This window comes from Parambassis ranga, chromosome 4 (assembly GCF_900634625.1).
Source record: "Parambassis ranga chromosome 4, fParRan2.1, whole genome shotgun sequence".
NCBI lineage: Eukaryota > Metazoa > Chordata > Actinopteri > Ambassidae > Parambassis > Parambassis ranga.
In genome coordinates this window covers 2163723-2182372 of record NC_041025.1, presented here as the reverse complement: position 1 = coordinate 2182372, position 18650 = coordinate 2163723, and the positions used below count along the sequence as shown (strand labels likewise).

Here is an 18650-nt window from a genome sequence, read left to right as displayed (position 1 = left end):
GTAGAGGCTATAAGATCTTCATGTTTGCATGTCAATTTACTCTAAACTATCATCCACGGTTGATTCTGTGACAAGTCTGTGATGGCTACCCCTGTGTTGGCTTCTTCTTTTCAGGTTGGTGGCGCATACTCATATGATTGCAGCTTTGGCTACATCCCTAACGTAGAGCTGATGAAATTCATCTCATTAGCCACCTTTGGCTCATACCTGCCCAGCTGTCCTGAAGTAGACCCGAACTGCCAGGAGATGAACGCTTATCACAAGGCCTTCTTGACCTACTCGTTTCTCAAGACCCCCGAGTCTATGAACTCTGAGTACTTTTGTGGTGAGACAGCTGTGCATACTGAACTTCACATAAATATTTCACAACAATCATGACAGTGGAACTTATCTCATGATAACCTTATACCATTTTGTAGTTTCCCAGCATAAACTGTTCAATGAGCACTTGGTGTCAGCCAGTGGTAACCCTGCCCTGGTCATGAGGAGGAAGAAGCACACAGAGAAGGAAGTCCATGCTCATTTAATCAGCGTGGTGTCAGTGCGGCTGAGAGAAGGCTACACCATCAGGGAAATCAGCCTCACTAAAGGTAAATGTCTTTAACTAGAACTCTGATTTGTGAACCTCAAGAACAGTGCTGCGTTTTCGTAACCGAGAAATACATTTCTTTTAAGGTGGGACTCAGCTGGAGGTGAAGCTGGTGCTGTTATGGAAACACAACATGCACATTGAGTACCTAGCAGCAGCCCCCTGGCCACTGGACCTTTCCAAGAGAACCACCAGGGTGGAGGTGACGATGGAGGGAAGCTACGACATCCTGCATGACATCAGCTGCACCCAGAGGAAACCCATCACCAGCCCGTACCGCACATCTGTCATTCGCCGCTTCTGGAACACACTACAGAGGTACTGCATCAGTGTCATTTGTTAGAGATGGATGACTTGTCTGTTTATGCAGGAAGTAACTGTTGCATGTCTTTCCAGCATTAACCAGACTGATCAGATGTTGGTCCACCTGCAGTCGTTTAATTCAATTCCTGAGAATTACACAATTCCAGAGAGCACCAAAAACGGAGTTCCTCTGTTCTACATCCCTCCTGGCTCTACTACGCCGGTACTGTGCTGTCCATTTAGACCACATATTGGAAATGGTCCAATAGTTCAGCCTAGTGTGTAACAATCTTTTCTCAGCCTTTCCTCCTTTAACCGAATCCTCCCCTCTTTCAGGTCTTGTCATTGCAGCACAGCGGTTGTAAAGACTCCTCCCAGTCCCAGTTTGCCTCATACTGGAAGCCCATCCTTTCCATGGATGCTAACTTCTGGCAGAGATGGCTGCACATGCATCGCATCACCATCATTCTTGAACATGACATGTGAGAAATGGTCTTATATGGATGGTTTGTACCGTCTGAATTAAAACAACTTCACTGACATTATCTTCTACTTAGCTCTGGTGTTCAAGTCTTTTTATTTTTGTGCTACTAGGCCTGTCCCCAAACACCTGCATACAGCAGGAAACAATGGGCGCTACAGCACCATCCAGTGTCGCATATCCCACTCTGCTCTCACATCTCTGCTGAAAGACTGCAGCAGCTTTGTGCTGGTGGAGGGTTACTCATATGTTAAACTCATATACAGGTACGACTACCAACACAGACCATAAAGATATTCATTTGTTTACATTTTTACAACCTTAGTTTTGGCTTATTAGTTGTGCTTTAGTGGAATTTGTAGTTTACAGAGTCTTGGTAATGCAAATGCTTTATTGTTGGCAAATATTTACTTTTTACTAGTACTTGCAAGATATCATGATTTTAACAGGGGTTAAAGGGTCACACTTTCTGTTGTTTGGAGCCAGAAAGGCATCATACACCAAATCTTTTGTGGAATAAGTTAGATTCTGAAAAAATCTGAGGGTTAATTCTGTGTCCACAGTTTATCAGACCATCCTCCCACCTCCTTCTACTTGGTGCGTCTCATCTCTAAGACACCTTGCATGGTGCTGCGACTGGGTTTCCCCATTGGTACACCAGCTCATGTTAGAAACAAGGTACCGAGAGTCAAACACACAACTGTGCCAACTCATTCAAATATCAAATGAAAGTAATCATGACATGTTCTCCATCAGATTGTTGATGAGCTGAGGGAGCAGATCCTCAAACTCCGCTTTCCTCACCGTGTTCAAAACAAAGAGGCCACACCCAAGACCAAAAGGAAAATTGTTGGTCAACCTTCTCCATCTAAATCTCCCTCCATCCCTGCTCCCAAACCTGCATTGTCAGACAGACCCTGTGTGGTGGTGCTCAATAAGCCTCTAGAGAAGCTGCTTATACGGTCAGTGCATGTGATAGCTGGTAAGGTAATCAGAGCCGCAGTGTGTGATGGGATGAAATGATCTGCTTTGCAGGTATGAGAAGCTCCCCCTGGACTTCAGGACTCCCTTCATTTTCAACATGGAAAACTTTCCGCCACCCTCCAACAGTGGCATGCCCCTCAGCGTGGCAGCCAACCGGACAGCCTCCTCCACCCTGGCCTCTCTTTCCCGCTACTTCCTGCACCAGCGGTGGGTGTGGGCTGTGCAGAGCAGCCAAGGACCTACTGTGGCAATGCAGGCTGTAGCTCACATCCTGTCAATGCTCTCTGAGTGAGTTTACACACCTTTTTAATATTCATTTTATTGTACAGGATCCTCTCAATTATGGTATTATAAATATGCCTATACAGACATCACCTCCAGAGAGTATTTTGTGTACGGGCAAAGCTTAGTTTGACAAAAGGCCATGTAAACACACAGCCTATTTAATTGATTTGGAAATGTCCTTGTCTGTTTAGGATTCGGATATCAGAAGGGTTTCACTTTGCTGCCAGTGGGGATGGCATCATAAACATGGTGATCGAGCTGCCACTGAAGGTAACGAACAGCAGGACTTTATATTATTTGAATGTCTGATCTTCATGGTGTTTCATGTATATGTGTGTGCAGTATCACTAGTGATCCTACTAATGTAATTTCTGTCTTCAGGGTATGCCAGGTGACATGGACAGGGAGAATCACTCTTGTATTGTTCAGTACATCCTGTTTCCACCTCACTCTACCTCCACCAAGGACAGGTAACAATAGCTAGCAACTAGAATGTCTGGATTGAATAAAAACCCACATAACAGTGTACATGCTTTCTGTTTCTTTCATTATGAATACCAAACTTTCATAAAAAATGTGGTCAGAATCTGCTTTACTGGATCATCTTGTAACCTGCTGTATTTCATGGGACTCCAGTTTCTCCACAGATGATGACAATGACACTGAGGTGGAGGCAGTGGACATGGACACAGAGCTGAACCTGGTGACTGAATGCTGGGTAGAACCACAGAGCGGCACAGTGATGAACTGCTTGGACCAGCATCGCCACTTCCAGGGCCTCAAGTACCAGGAGATCCCTCAAGCAGTATGTATAACTAGTATCATACAGCAACCAGGGGCAATAGCTTAAACTTCTGTGTAGGCAAAGAGCATAGTTTACTGTTGTATGTGTATTTAAAGTTTAAATTAAGTTACCTTTTATGTTATAGATCTTTCCTAAGGATCTGGCCTGTATGTCTACCATGATGACCTTTGAGTATTTGAGCCAGCTGTGTAAGAATAAGGACCAGATCTGCTCATTGCCATCTGTACATGATGTGCGAGGTACTGATGTGTTTCCTTGTTTTCTCACGAGTAAGGACCTTTGTTTGCAAGTGTATTGGACAACTTTGAATCATTAGACATTTAAATGGTATTTAAACTGTATTGTGGTACTGTCAGATTGAGAACTCTGTATCATAAATTTGTAGTGTTTTTAAGGTTGAAGTTTAATGTCTGCTTGTGTAGGAGAATCATTGACCTCTGAGGACAGCATCCACATGGTTCCTTTCCAGTTTGACCTCATTCAGCTGCTGCCAAAATGTCAACAGGTTGAACTCTTCTTCCTCACATTCAGTACAGGTACTGTATTCATGTTAAATTCATAATTGAATACAAACAAATAGAGGATGCATCTTCCCATTATCTTTTTGCTCTTAGCAGTGGAGACTGAGGAGCAGATTCACAACTCCCCCTGTCTACCCAACGAGCTCCTGCTCAGCCTCTTCCATGGCAGCCTGGAGCACGAGCTCAGTGACAGAGAGATCCCTTTAGCTAGCAGTGACCATGCTGCCTTCATCCATCACATCTTAGAACGAGAGCGAGATGGCCATGTCGCTCCTTTCTCTTTACCTGTTATTAAAGGTCTGTGCACATGTCTGAATCTAATTTCAGTAGTTGACATATATGATATTTTGTGTGACCTGTGACAGACATACTGTACCTCTTACATTTCAGAGGAGTGTGCGAAGGCACCAGACAGACAGGACACAATGACGTCATTCCACACCACTGGCAGCAGCAAAGAAGTGATGGGATCTACCAGTACTTTACAGGTAAAAATATCCATAAAAAAACACACACGCACTCATTCGTCCTAAAAAGTTCACAGCTGTTATACTGTGGGTGAATTAGTGTAGAATAAAACTTTTGTTTTCTCTGTGTCTTCACCAGAGTTTCAGTAATGCAGACCTTGTGGATGAGGAGCCCTTGTTGCTGGAGCGGAGCTGCTCTACACCACAGTGGAGATGCTACGCCAAGTACATCGGCTCCCAGCAGCTCTTCCTCACTTTCCTTCCTGCTACATTCACAGGTATGCCTCCAGTTGGGTTAGAAAGTGCATACTCCAAGAGCAGAAAGCTTAGCATGGGTCCTGTGTTTATTTTGCAGATGTTCTCATGTTAATGGCATCAGGCCTGGAGGCAGAGCCTCGGAGTAACGTGAGCACACAGGAGGACGACACTCTCACTCCCAGCAACAAATCTCAGGCTGACTCCCTGTCTGGCTCCACCAGTGGCCTGGAGAGGTCTGAGTCTGGCCTCAGTCTGACCAGTAAACTACGAAGGAGCTCCAGCAGTGGACACTTTACAGCTAGGTCCCCTGTGCTCTCACCTCCATCAGAGGGCCACCCTGGGCCTGTTGACTCTCAGATCTTAGAACAGGACAGTTGGGACAGCAGAGTGTCGGAGACTTGGATGCCAGGCCCAGGTCAGTCAAATCATCAAATTCAAAATGTATTTAGGGTCAATTAAGATGTAGTTACCCACAGGTAGAGCTAAAAATTCTACTGTTTTTCCAGATCTGGGAGAAAGAGAGGGAGTCCAGTTCTCTGAACCCCAAAAGGCAGATTTCCACATCAGCTTCAGTAGGCAGATTTCCCAGCAGAGCACCAGCGACAGCAGCCAGTTAAAGTGTCCAGTTTACATTTACAATTGCTCCCTGGAGCATCTGAAGGAGCAGCTGGTACACCCCAACTCTAGCCGCCAACCCAGGGACATCTTTTTCAGGTACAGAGCTCATTTACAGGAAAGCAATGACTTTGTTAGTTTATTCAACTTAGATCTTTTCTGTAACGTTTGCTTTCGGTCAGGAATAACAATGTACTCACTAAGGTCAATTCTTTGCTGGGAACACAGTGGCATCCATAACAATAAGTCAAGCTGGACAACAGGAAACAATGAAGAATGTGCACTTTGGTCTAGTGACTCCAAAAAGTCAGTTGTTAAATGCACTCTTAAAAGTGTCTACTTGTTATCTAATCACCAAAAGGCACATGTTAATAATAGGTCTAACAGGTCTAAACCTACCCTCAGCCCAGGTTGCACCATCCTGTCTGATGGTCTGACCGCTGCTGTGTTTCCCAGGTATGAGCAATAAGTGAGTCAGAGAGTACAGTGTTAATTAAAGCTACATAAAAAGAGCCAAGTTGTAACTTACATTAGCAGTTGTACTACATATTGTATGTTGCAGACCCCTGGATTTTGTCAGATACAAATCAAGTTGTTAACATGTTTGTCTCTGGTTGTCTTCATGGGTAAAAATAGAGTTCAAGATGCAGAATCCTGGGAGATGTATCAGCAGATGAAGTTCAGGTAGCATTCTGTTTGTCTGCTCTCCTTCTCTGCCCGCTGAGGCGCTGCTCAGCTTTCATTGGACACCTCTGAGAATGTATCCTCTTTAGACTGGGGAAGTGTTGCTTCTCTAATACTGTAAGCTCCAAAGCCGTCTGACTTTCCGAGGCCTGTCTGCGCTTCCTCCTTAGGCTCATGTTGCTGCATACACACAGCAGGTGCAGTGCTGCTGCCACACCCTGAACACAGCACATGGCCATCTTCACCTTTGCTATTATTAGCTTCTAGGAAGGAGCATGTATGTGCTCAGCCACAATGCATTGCTGTTTACTTGCCTTGTGCAGTGTTTGTGGAATGCTGGCTTGGATCAACAATCAAATTTACGTTATCTGTCGTATGAGTCAGAAAAGCCAATTTTATTGGATGTTTTTGCAGGGATTATCTTACTGCCCCAGACAGAACAGGGCAGAAGTTAAAAACAAAAACACTTTTAAATTATCATCATATAGCTTTAGCAGGTAATGTTTCCTATTCAAGTTTTAAACAGTATGCTGTGATTATTATTAAATGTTAAGTTTTAAACTTTAGCTGTTGTAGAAAGGTGCCTTGGATCTTGACAGATTTACATGGCTTTGTTTGTTTTTTTTTTAATTATGCCGAAGGAAAAACAATAATGGATAATGTCAATAATGTGAAATGGACTGTACGAACACTCACCTCAGACACACCTGTAAAATTATTACAGTATTCTTAAGAAGTGAATTCAAATTTACATTTTAAAATTTCTGCTGGAATTTAAAGAGACTTTATGATTCTTCTTTTACTTGGACAAAACCTTTCTGTTCTTCTTTAGTAAAGCACCAGCTTTTTCACCTGTTTCATGTCTCTCCCTCCCTTTTTTCCAGATAAATTATTTAGGCCCAATCCAATGCTTCGAGTGCTTGCTGTGGAGGTTCAGCTGTCCCTTGCAGGCTTCTTGGCTTTCTTTGATGTTGCATACTGTAGTGCAGATTAAAGCAAATTTAACGCTTGTGTTATATAAACCTGTCTGTGTGTTTTCTTTGCTGTTGTCCCTTGGCAGGTCACTGTCTCAGGACCGCAGCAGTCCATCCCCTTGGACCGACCTCTTGTCTCAGCCTCACAAACACAAGGAGCTCGCCAACTACTGCAGCTTGCTGCAAGAGCATTACCACCAGAGCTATGTCAAAGGTGACCCAACTCCACCAACATATTCCTATATATCCTTAAACATATTCAGTTGAAATTGCTACAAAGCACGAGTGATTGTACAATGTTTAGAACACAGCATCATTATTGCTTTGCTCCCTGTACTCCTCAGGTGTGTTCCGCAGTCTGCAGCAGTCCTACAACATCAGCTCCCAGGACGTCCTGATGGCCATGGATTACTGTGAAGAATCCCTGCAGGAGATCGACATCACCTCCTTCCTGCAGACCCTCTGCGGGCACATCAGGGTCTTCAGGGAGCATGGTAAAGCTCAAGGATGGAGAGGAAATCCGAAACCTACAAGGAGTCCTGCCACTTTTATTATCGGAGAGGTGGAGGACGAACTATCGGATGACCGGGCAGCTGTGGCATCCGCCTGCAGGTGAGGATATTTATTCAACATAAGAAAAAAGAAAAATCAACTTTTCTTGGACTTACGTATGTCCTCATATTTGTGCAATTCTGCACACAGACATGTTAAAGTTCTCTGTATCTGTAGCTATAAATGTGTTGGATTTTATATTGCAGTGGAAAATGAGCTAATACTGTCTAGAAATAGGACAGGTGTCTCTGCCTCGATTATCTTAAAAAGTATGATGACAGAAAACAATGAGGATATACAGGTTTTTTATAAAGTGGTAAAAAAAGATATAGTTTGATCATATTTAGTTTGTCCACCAGATGGAGATGTTTGTCCACATGGACGTCGGTGTGACATATACAGACACTATAACACTTGACAGTTATTGGTGATATATGAGATCAGTGATGTCATAATATATGCAATCAGTCTAATCAAGACAGAAAAACTCCCATACTGTGAACTTTAATGAATATTTTTACAGTAAATACAGATGTTGTTCAGAAAGTTTTCTGTGTTCTAACACAACAAATATTTCGGGCTGTAGTTTTGAAATGGAGGATGCCAGTGAAGCTGATTCTAGAGGGAAGTCATTTGATCCTACATCACCAATGATCTTAGAGGAGTCCAAAACAGCCAATATCCTGGAGTTCCCTTTGACCTTACTACAGACACAGCCCAAGTGTGAAGTGTATCCTGATCTGCACAAAATAATACAGGTATTGTCTGTTTTGTTTAGGTCTTGCTTTTCTCTTCTGCTTGTAGTTTGTAACTGATGAGGTAACAAAGCTAAACCGATTACATCCACATTACAGGACAAATTCATGGAAATCTTGTCTCAGTATTTCAAATGTGTACCGTCCAATCCACACTACTTCTTCTACAGTCCTCTGACATCCAAGAAAGAGGTGAGTTTGTTTAGCATATTCAATTTCATATGAAAGAGTAATAACTTAATGATTATTGGTTGCAATGTTTGTGAGCTCTTGTCTGTAAAGGGACATTTTTGTTTCATCTTTAGATTAATACTGGTTTTGATGAGACTGGATATGAATCTAAATTGTGGATTTTCTTCTCAGGAGGACTCTGAGGATGATGAGATAGAGAGGAGACAGAGTGAAGAGGTGGTGTCAGAGGCTGAGCCGGCCACTGAAGATGGTGAGAGTCATTCACAGTAGTTTGGTTTAATTAACCCTTATGTGGTGAAAATACAGTTTCAGTTTCATTGCAGTTTGGACACAAGTCAGTGGTATGGAACCCAGTCAAAGTATACATATTACATATCTTACACATACCTTTATTGTCAGTATCTAGTGTGACCTGTTTGTGCAGCAATAACAGCATCTGCTGATCAGTTGTGCAGCAACAGCTTGGAGAAGTTTTAGCTCATTCTTCGGTACAGAACAGCTTAATTTCTGTTGGTGGCTTTCATCACATAAACTGCTCCCTTCAGGTTCTTCCACAGCATTTCAGTTAGATAAAGGTTCGAACTTTGACTTGGCCATTTTAAAACATTGACCTTAAATCATCCTCATAATATTAACTTATTAACAGTGCTTTATATTTACATTAAACAATTCTAATGGCGAAAAGATACATTAAAATAAATGACACATGACACAGGCATAATAAAATAATGTAAAATACAACACAATTCTAGTGAATTATATTTAAACAAAAAGCAATCCAGCTTAAAAGCTGAGTTAGGTTGAGTTCTAGGGATGTCCCGATCAGGTTTTTTTGCCCTCGAGTCCGAGTCTGAGTCATTTGATTTTGAGTATCTGCCGATACCGAGTCCCGATCCGATACTTTCTATGAAGGCACTCATTACGGCAAAACCCGTGCGTGTGTGTGTGTCGCCACACTGGGAGATTTCACACACGCAGCACATCGAGGTCTCGAACCCAGGACCTGTTGCGCCAAAAGCAGCTGTCATACCCCTACACTACAAGACACAGAACCACCCTGCACAGAAGGCATTAACTTTGACAGCCCTAATAAATATATATCCGAGTCCTGATCGGGAGGTAATGTCCGGTTCCGATCGAGTCTGAAATCACGTAATCGGGCCCGGTTTCCGATCACGTGATCGGATCGGGACATCCCTATTGAGTTCACATTTAAATATTTCCCAGCAGCTTTCAGGTCCTTAGTTTTCACTTTTTCAGACCATTAAGACTTAAAGCTGCCTCACAACAATGGGGTCTGTCTGACTCCATCTGGTGATTTTGATGTAAGCCCAACCTTGCAAACCCCAAATGTTACTATCAAAGTAAAGCACATCATATGTGTTTGTTTCATGTGCAGAAAACATGTCGGGCTGCTGCATCATGACAGAGAGTGACACAGATTTGGTGGTGGAGTACGAAGAGCATCCAGGCACCACCTCCCATGGAGAGGGTGAAGACCAGTCCCTGTCAGACTCCAACACGGTCAACCAGGACCAGGACTCCTTCAGCATCCTGGAGGGAGACTCCCTGCTGGAGGGTGAGGGCCAACAGCTGGACATGCCGCCACTGTTTGTTCATGTCACATGTTCTGTCAACATGAAAAGCTGCCATGGCTCCATGCCCATACAAACACTGCCTACCTGCCTCGGTGAGTTACTGTATTTTTACTGTCCTTTTATAAAGTCCCTAAAAGACTTATTTGTACCAGTTTCCCAAACATAGTTCACTAGAAAACGTTGCAGTCAAGAGGTTGAAATGAGGCCATTAAAACTTATTTTCAGCGATGTGTTTGCAGGTGAGATTATTTCCTGTCTGGAGAGTGCAGAGGCCTTACAGTCTGTGGATTTGAATGAGCTCTCCGTTACATTAGATATTTTTGTGCTGACTCTGCCCCTGGAGATTGAAGTCATGGCCGATTTCCATCATAACAGGTGAGTAAAACAAGTCGAACAATGAGTGTGAGCAGAAAGCTTGAACTCTGTATGTTTGAGATGCAAGCAAATCAAGGATGGACAAACGGTTCATCATACTCCTTGTAAATCATGGAACTACATTATGGTGGTGTCACGCCTGAGCTGTGTGTCTGCAGGTACACCTCAGAGAGCAGCGTGTCTCTGAATCGTTCACCAGGACAGCCCTCCTCCTACCGCTCTGACGAGGAGCTGATGGCAGTGTTGGACAGTCTGAGGGGAGCTGGTGTTGATGGGTAGGTTTGTCTAATGCACAAACGTTTGAAATGTTTTTTTCAGATTGACTCTTCAGAGTCAAATTGAAAAAAAGGGCATCTTTCCTGTATCTGACATCTTGTCTTTATTCAGGGTCTCTGCTGATCCCTTATCTAAACTCCCACCTCCTCACAAATTAGCCATCCTGGCCACAATGGACGAGGTGAGTCTTGTTTTTCAACCTAAAATTAAAAAAATAAACAAAACAGCATTTAAACTTATTGCATTTAAAATTGTTTTTTTTTTAAAAAAAACACAAATTTCCAACAGCATAGGATGTACACAAGCTGTCCTTAGTTAGCCTCACTCAAAATAGGAAGATAAATGCAAAATAAATGTGCTTGCTAAAGCTGTGTTTATTTTTCACTGAAAACTTTTCAAAAAAGGGACATTTTTGCTGTTACTGTACACACAAGGGTTTCTGTGTTTCAGATCCGCTGGCTGCTGGAGGATGAGATTGTTTCTGCTCTGAGGCACTCTCGGGTCATTAGCTCAGCCACGCTGCAGAAAGTAGCGGAACATGTCGTGCGGTCCAGCGGTCGGCCACACTGTCACTGTGAAGATGTCCCACTTCAGTTTGTCTTTGGGCCTGAACAGTCTCTGGAAAAGTTCAAAGAGGCAAGAACACACACTTTAAAATTAGACATCAAGCAGTCTGTTTTCTGATCTTATTGAACTTTAAACCTTCAGAATCCCGTGCAGTTTTTTAGGCCTTTTTTCACATTTTTAAGTCATGGTGGGTTCATTTCTCAGTGCAATATAAAGTCCTGCACCTCTATGAAAACAGCACAACCATGGCTACAAAAAGAGATATCTCAAACATGTCTTTGTGGAATAAACATAGACACATTTGTTGTCTGGTGACATCTTATTGTAGGCTACATATTGTCTGTGCATAGTTTACATGTTTCTATTTTACTTGCTAGTCACAAGTGGTTCAGTACTAGCTACCTATCTGCTCTCGTTTACAACAGAATCTTTATATCAGTTTATTTTCAGCAAATTGTTAGTGAATTGTGTAATTTTGGCAGTTTTTTAAACTTAATGCAACAGATGGCCTTTTCTATACTACCTCTGCATATTCATCATGTTGGGTTATTCATATTTCACATATTCTGGCCTATGATAAATATTCTGTTCGACTGGTTTTTCTCTAATAAGTTTTCTACTGAGCTATATCTTGCCACCAACAGAAAAAATACTAAAAATTAGATTTTTGGGTTTAACCTGTCCTTTTGAATAAAACCTTATTCTCTGTTAAACTGTGTGATTCTGTAGGAGTTCCGCAGAATGTCATTCTCTGGCTACGTGTTGAACGGAGAGCAGGACAACTTCTACTACATGTCCCTAAGCAGGCTGCACCCGCAGAGGATCCACGCTTCAAAGAAGTTGTCCGAGAGCACAGCAGACCCCCCGCAACAAACCAACCCCTGCAGCCCTGGAGCTGAAGTGGAGCATGTGGCCACAGAGAGTGAAGCAGAGGCTCGGGCAGATAGCGAGGTTGGACAGATCTATAAAATAAACTATTTTGTAAAGAAACATTTTTAGGCGAAAATGAATTTTGACTGTATTTGTCTGCAGAGTGAGGACAAGAAGTCCCTCAGTGTTGCTGCTGATGCTCCTAGTGAAACAACTGCGGAAAATAACGAGCCAATCAGAGCCTTGAAGCCTGAAGCAGATGAGTCTGTTAGCATGGTGTTGGACAGAAGTCAGCCCAGTACCCCACAGCTTCAGACCGAATCCAGCACAGAGCCCAGCACACCCCCCAAGACGCCATCCAGTGTCAGCCTGGCCGAGTCCATGCAGTCGACCTCTCACAGTGAGTCACAGACACATATTTGAAGTGTATAAAACTCCAAATATAATGTAATATTAAGGAACTTAGATTTAAAGACATCATACATCTCTAGGTTGTTTTTTCCCTGACAGGGAACAGTACAAATAATCACCTACTCTCCTCAGCGAGTGTAATCTTTTTAGAGCAGGTTAGAGACATGCTGTAAAGGTTGGAAGAATCTGGCTGAGCTCTTCCATTTAAGGCTTGGATGTTTGAGTGTCATTCTGATGATGGATATATAAATCAAAATGTCTCTCCTCAGGTGGCAGCAGACTCAGGCCTAGTCGAGTCCAGAGTGTCGTCTCCAGCCAGGGCAGCCTGGACTCAGACATGCAGGGTAAGAGCTTAACGTCACATCATGTTGAAAGAAAAGTTATTTCTCTGCAGTGTTATACACTTGAAGAAAATAAAAAAGTATGAAGCTCGCCTGTAGTCTTAGGAACAGCATTTCTGTGGGCTGTCCAGTAATTGAACTTTTGTGATTATTTCTTCTAGCAGCTTATTTCAGAGTAAGCTTTTGTAACATAGAGTGACTGGCACTGCTTCATTCAGATGTTGGTAAAATCCTGTTCCAAAGGATAGGACACTGTGTGACATGTAAATGATGATATTATTTTGTGTTGAATCATACTGTGATATCAGATGATTTCTGTTATTTGTAACAGTGCTGCAAATTTAAGTTTCATCAGTTTATCAGAGGTTGTCTTAATGTTGTTTTTATTCACATAAAACGAATTCAAACTAATTCTCATATTTAAAAACAGCAGCTATGAGTGTAAACAGTAACTGACTGGCTTGTAAATGTGATCATTATTTATAGTATATCCCAGTTTATGAAAACAAATTGGAAAAATGTCAATCGGTATGTATTGATAGGCTTGAAGTGACATAGTGACTCCTCGGGCTCAGTAATGTTGTTTTCTCTTTGTGTTTGAAGGGTATGATGGTGGCAGCAGTGACTCTGAGTGTGAGAGTCCCATCCTGGATGAACAGGAGTGTCAGGCACGACTAATGCCAGACTTCTGGCTAATTGTTAAGATCCACCAGGACAGAGTGAAGGTCTACTCCCATTCCAGGTCAGACTAACCTCAGGGAATATTCTGAATATTTCAGAATGTAGCGTCACATTTTTTGTTTTTTGTTTTTTAGAAGAATTGTTTTAGATTTCCTCTTCCACTAGTCAGATATAGCTCAAAGCTGTTTGTGAATTACAATGGTTATGTCTTTCACTTTAAAATGTATCCTTGCTGAGAGCAGGAAGCATCATTAAAGAAACTGCTCTGAACTCCAAGCAGTTTTGGGGTGTTTTTCACCTCCTGTCACAATTTTAGAGAGTCATTTGTATCTGTAATATATGGAAACAGCAAAATCATGACTCAGAGACAGACTCTAACATGTCTTTATGCAGCTATAAAGATATATTATAAAAAAAAACTGAGGGCTTGTGATATTTCCTACAGGTGCTTCACAGAGGGAAAAGAGGACAGTACTGATGAGCTTGAGAAGAAGGAGGAAGAACAGGAGCTCCCTGAATACTTACATCTGCATCAAATGGTGGTCAAGAAAATAGGTGAAATCTGCAGAATAGTCAATCAGGTAGGTGCTATGGGGTTTGATTTTTCTGAATAAGATAAGATAAGATAAGATAAAACTTTATTAATCCCGAAGGAAATTCTTGTGCCAGAGGTATCAAGTTACATTAAATGCAGTTAAGTACAGAGTATAAGAGTATAAGTGTCACTATAATCCAAATTAAGAGTACAGTACACAGTATGAGCACAATATATGATGCATGGATACAAATATGGAGATGTAAGGTGCTACGTAAACATAAATATAGACCAGTGGAGGGAATGACAGTGATGCCTGACATGATTATCTAGCGCTTCTCCCTACAGAAAGGGGAGGAGTTATACTATATTTATAATATATATATTATGACTATTTACAGATGTCTTATGTATTTGTACCTATTGATCTAAACATATATCAACACAGTTGTGCTTGCTCAGGGTCTGAAGTGTCTAAATATGTGTGTGTGTGTGTGTAGCGTATGCTGCTGCAGGACCTACATGACAGGCATATGTGTAACACTTTGCTGGTGGCTGAGAGTGAGGAAGACATCTGGAAGAACGAGACACTCTACAGGCAGAGGCTCAATACTTCTGATGGTAAGTCAGGAGATGATGTAGATAGTTTGGGTGGTGAAGGATGTAAGTATTCACGCATCTTCTGCATTGTATAGATTACAACACAGACGAGAGCTACCAGGCCAGAGACTATCTGGCAGCCACCATGCAGTTCATCCCTGGACATTTTGCCTGTGACGTGGTGTGGAGCACAATCATCCACATCCACCCACGCCTCAAGATGGGCCCAAACATGGGGGTGTCCAGAGGTGAGTGACCAGTCCCAACACTTTTAGAATTTCAACTGGGAAAATCCTTTAAAGTATATTTGATTAAATTAAGTACAACAAGATCATAAGATTATAATACTTTAGATGAAATAAAATTATTCTTATTTTTGTTTTTTTGTAGGATTTAATGAATAATTTAGGAAAATTCAGTCCTCTTTGTAAACCTGTTTGTTTACTAGTTTAGACAGTTGACCCGATACACCTTAAAAAGTAAACTGTAGCAGTGTCTACAAAACACTTTAAAACAAAGGTGGATCTTTAAACCCGTTGGAGGGGTCACTAAAATAAAGACGCCAAAATTACACAATTTCTTTCTAGACAGAAGCTTTAAGAACAGACAGAATGATACGACATTGAATGGCTGGAAGGTCCTTGAATGATGGCAAAAATATGGCTAAAGTAGTAGTAAGCTTATTTTCATATTTCATTAAAGGTAGGGTAGGAGATTTCATTCTGATGCACTTTTTGTTAAATTAGTGTAACTTCTCTTTACAATCCAATGGCAACCAATTAGTTCGGCAGTTTCGCTTTAAAATGAAGAATATGAATCATCTGTGGAAGCTATAAAACACTAAAAACATCAGCCAATCCTACGAGGCGCACCTGCGCGGAGTATTGGCTGGTTGTCACTCTCTTCCTGCTCTGCGCGCATCAGAGTGGTACGTGCATGATGGCCGAAGTCACAGACTGGTTGGGAGGCGTGGCTTCGGGGTGAGCTCCGAGAGAAAGGGGCGTGTGTTTACTTTCAAAATCTGACTGACTCTCACTGAGTTTTCAAAATCTCCTACCCTACCTTTAATGGTTGTGTGTTAAGAGGAATGTCATGTTTTTAAAGCTGGGTCTTTTGTTTCTAATATTGTGATGGTCATGTTCTGATTGAATATGCTAAATCTTCCTGTTGCAGCGATCCAGGCCCTGCGCTCTGTGCTGAACTCTTTCTGCGTGGTCAACAGAAAGAACATGTTTGTCTACCAGGAGCGTACCACTAAATCAGTCTTCTACCTCAGGTAGGACTTTCTCTTAATAATTCAGTCGTCTTCTTTATTGGATTTTATTTCTTGAGTACTTCTTATTGTCCTCACCTTCTCTAAGACACAGTAGTTTATAAATAAAGGGTTCTGGGAGGCTTGTTGCTCAACTACGGTACTATACACTATTTTCACAACTCTGAGTTTTGAAGAGTTTTTCTATCACTCTGCCAGAAAAGAAAAAAAAACACCCACAGATGTTCTTGAGGCAGCAGACTGGAAATTGAACTGCAGTCAACGATTTCTCATAAACTTCATTTTGTGATGTTGTTAACCAGATGGAGAATCATCCAAGATCACACTGTGAAGTTCCAACATCTGTCTCTGCCTGTCCTCAAGTTAAGACTGACAGTTAGCAAAAACCACCCGTATCAGCTGATGGCTGATACAAATAAAAATATGAAGATGGAATTACACATTATATGAGTACATGACTATTAATTTCTCAATCATAAAGCCATCAACCTCCCCTTTTGTCCATCCTTCCAGACTCTGTGAAACGTCCTTAACAGGGAAGTACTCCGATGTGGATGGAAACCTCCACATGTCTCGCTCTATTGGGCTCGCCAGGAGTCAAGAGCCTTTGATTTCTGAGGACTCTGTGGTAAGTGAACAAATATGTGTGTGTGATTTAAATCACCAGTGCAATTTCATTTGTGCTATATTTCATTGAAGCTTAGCAGTTAGCTCTGAAGTCACTTTCCATGCATGTGGCAGTCCCTGATGGTGTCTGAGCCCATGTCACTACTGTTTCCAGACAGTGATTTCAGTTTTTTGATTGTAGGACAAAGACAGTACTGACCAGTTGTATGTAAACTGTATTTTCAAAGTCAGACAGCCAATAATCAAAGATGACCGTGGTGCTACATGCATATAGGAAGCTGCATGGATCCTCTATAGATTTTTAACTGTATTTGTGGACGCCGTGGCAAACTGTTTTAGGTGTTCCTGTTGATGATTGGATTTTTTTTTAAACAGCATACTCCACCAACTATGTTTACAAGAGTAAACTTGTATGACATACTGCTGTCAGGGTTGCTAGGCAATAATAAAAAAAGAAGATCCTGCACCAGGCTCATTTAACAACTCTGTGTGTGACCTTTGCAGTGAACGAAGGCCACACCTCTGCAGACTGCATGCTTTTTATGGATGCACCACTATAACTGTACCCTGAAAGCTTTGCTTTATAGTCTTGTGTCAGCTCTCATTAGAAATAGTTCTCAGTCACATATCAGAGGAGAAACCATCCAAACAGTCCACAACTTCTGAAATCTAAATGAGTAGCATTATATAAGGCTGCACGATTGACTGTAGCTTTAAAACTTTGTCCAGCCATGATGATCTTTTTGCTTAAACTATCTCTAAATATTTTGCAGAAATTGCCTGTACCCAAAAGTTAAAAGATTCACATGGAGAGTTACAGAAAATCTTTAGTTCAGTGACTACAGTTCTGAGGCGTTTGCTCCTCTACAGTTTATCTGATGGACTGAAAGGGAGATTAAGCCTCAGCCTGTCAGTCAGGGTGCAGGATAAGGCTTTCTCCTACATCCCACAGCCTTGCAGGGGTTGATGGACAGTTTTAAAAGCACTCACTGAAAGCAGCAGAGGTAATGCTCACCATACTCCCATCACATTTCATGAACATCCTGTGCCTGTGTAGCCGGCAGAAACTAGGTTAACATAAAGTGCAGGTTGAGTTTCTTGATTCCTGGTTTTGCAGAAAACCGATGTCTATTACAAAGGAGCCTTGAGTAACTAGTGCGCTGTCTACAGCCTAGTGCAATCTGAATTAGTTTGGAAGTCATACTGCTGGTGCCAAGTTTTTTGACGTCTATGGTGCTTCTTTCCTCAGGGCTCCAGGTCTTCTCTGGAGGGCTCTCGGCCAGTCGGACAAGTAGACAAACACATCCTACTGCTGGTGCACGGAGTTGGCAATGCAGGTAAGATCTAGTAAATAATAAAAAAAAATGTGTCAAAGCATACCCTGACAATGTGCTGTTGTTTGGGGCTAACGTGCTTCCTCACATTAAAAAAAAGGTATACAAGATTAATTCTTTTTGTTAATATTACTTATAATACTGCCTCCACCATGTCTGACTGAAGATGTTCTGCTTTGGATCATTAGGTGTTTCTTTCCTTCCTTCTTTCCTTCTCTGTCATCATTCTGATATGCTGATAACTTCATGTTGGTTTCATCAGTCCAACGAATCTTATTCCAACACTGGGCAGTCTTTTTTAGCTGGTGCAGTCTAATCTAGCTGTTCTTCTGTTCTTGAGTGTGAGAGTGGTTTGCTGTAGACAGCATCCTATCGTCATCCATTTTTGTTGTCTTTCGTGGTCTCCCAGGTCTTTTCCTATAACTTTGAAAGATAAAATCCCACATTGTAAGGGTGAAATACACATATGGTGCAGTCTGGCAGGAAAATGTAATGAGGTTTAGAATCCCTCTTTGAATGCTTTTGAATAAGTGTTGTTGCTTTTGGTGTTTTGGGATGAGGCGTTCTTGAGCTGGACTGCAGTTAAGGCAAGTTGAGGCCTGTAGCAGTGCTGCTGTCTGATGCTGCTCCACTGCACTGATTGTGATGAGTGGGTGGACAACAGCCAAAGCTGCAAACAGCATCCGCTGTTGCACCT

General features: G+C 42.0%; 1 protein-coding gene across 10 annotated transcripts in view; it reads left to right on the top strand.

The window, feature by feature from the left end:
- The window catches only part of szt2 (SZT2 subunit of KICSTOR complex), a 64205-nt gene that overhangs the window by 5323 nt on the left and 40232 nt on the right, over positions 1-18650 (top strand). For 7 of the 10 annotated variants that reach the window (XM_028404606.1, XM_028404602.1, XM_028404599.1 and 4 more), the window contains exons 8-47: positions 115-325; positions 420-590; positions 676-907; positions 986-1115; positions 1229-1374; positions 1487-1639; positions 1937-2051; positions 2130-2335; positions 2409-2645; positions 2834-2912; positions 3024-3112; positions 3279-3447; positions 3572-3686; positions 3870-3983; positions 4062-4265; positions 4359-4456; positions 4575-4713; positions 4791-5108; positions 5200-5407; positions 5945-5992; positions 7053-7180; positions 7311-7578; positions 8105-8276; positions 8373-8465; positions 8637-8715; positions 9865-10155; positions 10303-10438; positions 10597-10713; positions 10826-10895; positions 11165-11350; positions 12011-12232; positions 12314-12551; positions 12832-12906; positions 13507-13645; positions 14030-14165; positions 14620-14740; positions 14815-14967; positions 15893-15995; positions 16506-16620; positions 17869-17956. In XM_028404606.1, coding sequence (XP_028260407.1) covers positions 115-325; positions 420-590; positions 676-907; positions 986-1115; positions 1229-1374; positions 1487-1639; positions 1937-2051; positions 2130-2335; positions 2409-2645; positions 2834-2912; positions 3024-3112; positions 3279-3447; positions 3572-3686; positions 3870-3983; positions 4062-4265; positions 4359-4456; positions 4575-4713; positions 4791-5108; positions 5200-5407; positions 5945-5992; positions 7053-7180; positions 7311-7578; positions 8105-8276; positions 8373-8465; positions 8637-8715; positions 9865-10155; positions 10303-10438; positions 10597-10713; positions 10826-10895; positions 11165-11350; positions 12011-12232; positions 12314-12551; positions 12832-12906; positions 13507-13645; positions 14030-14165; positions 14620-14740; positions 14815-14967; positions 15893-15995; positions 16506-16620; positions 17869-17956 — 6112 coding nt within the window. The remainder of the gene's footprint in view (positions 1-114; positions 326-419; positions 591-675; positions 908-985; positions 1116-1228; positions 1375-1486; positions 1640-1936; positions 2052-2129; positions 2336-2408; positions 2646-2833; positions 2913-3023; positions 3113-3278; positions 3448-3571; positions 3687-3869; positions 3984-4061; positions 4266-4358; positions 4457-4574; positions 4714-4790; positions 5109-5199; positions 5408-5944; positions 5993-7052; positions 7181-7310; positions 7579-8104; positions 8277-8372; positions 8466-8636; positions 8716-9864; positions 10156-10302; positions 10439-10596; positions 10714-10825; positions 10896-11164; positions 11351-12010; positions 12233-12313; positions 12552-12831; positions 12907-13506; positions 13646-14029; positions 14166-14619; positions 14741-14814; positions 14968-15892; positions 15996-16505; positions 16621-17868; positions 17957-18650) is intronic. The other 3 variants (XM_028404604.1, XM_028404601.1, XM_028404597.1) reach the window with 2 other exon arrangements.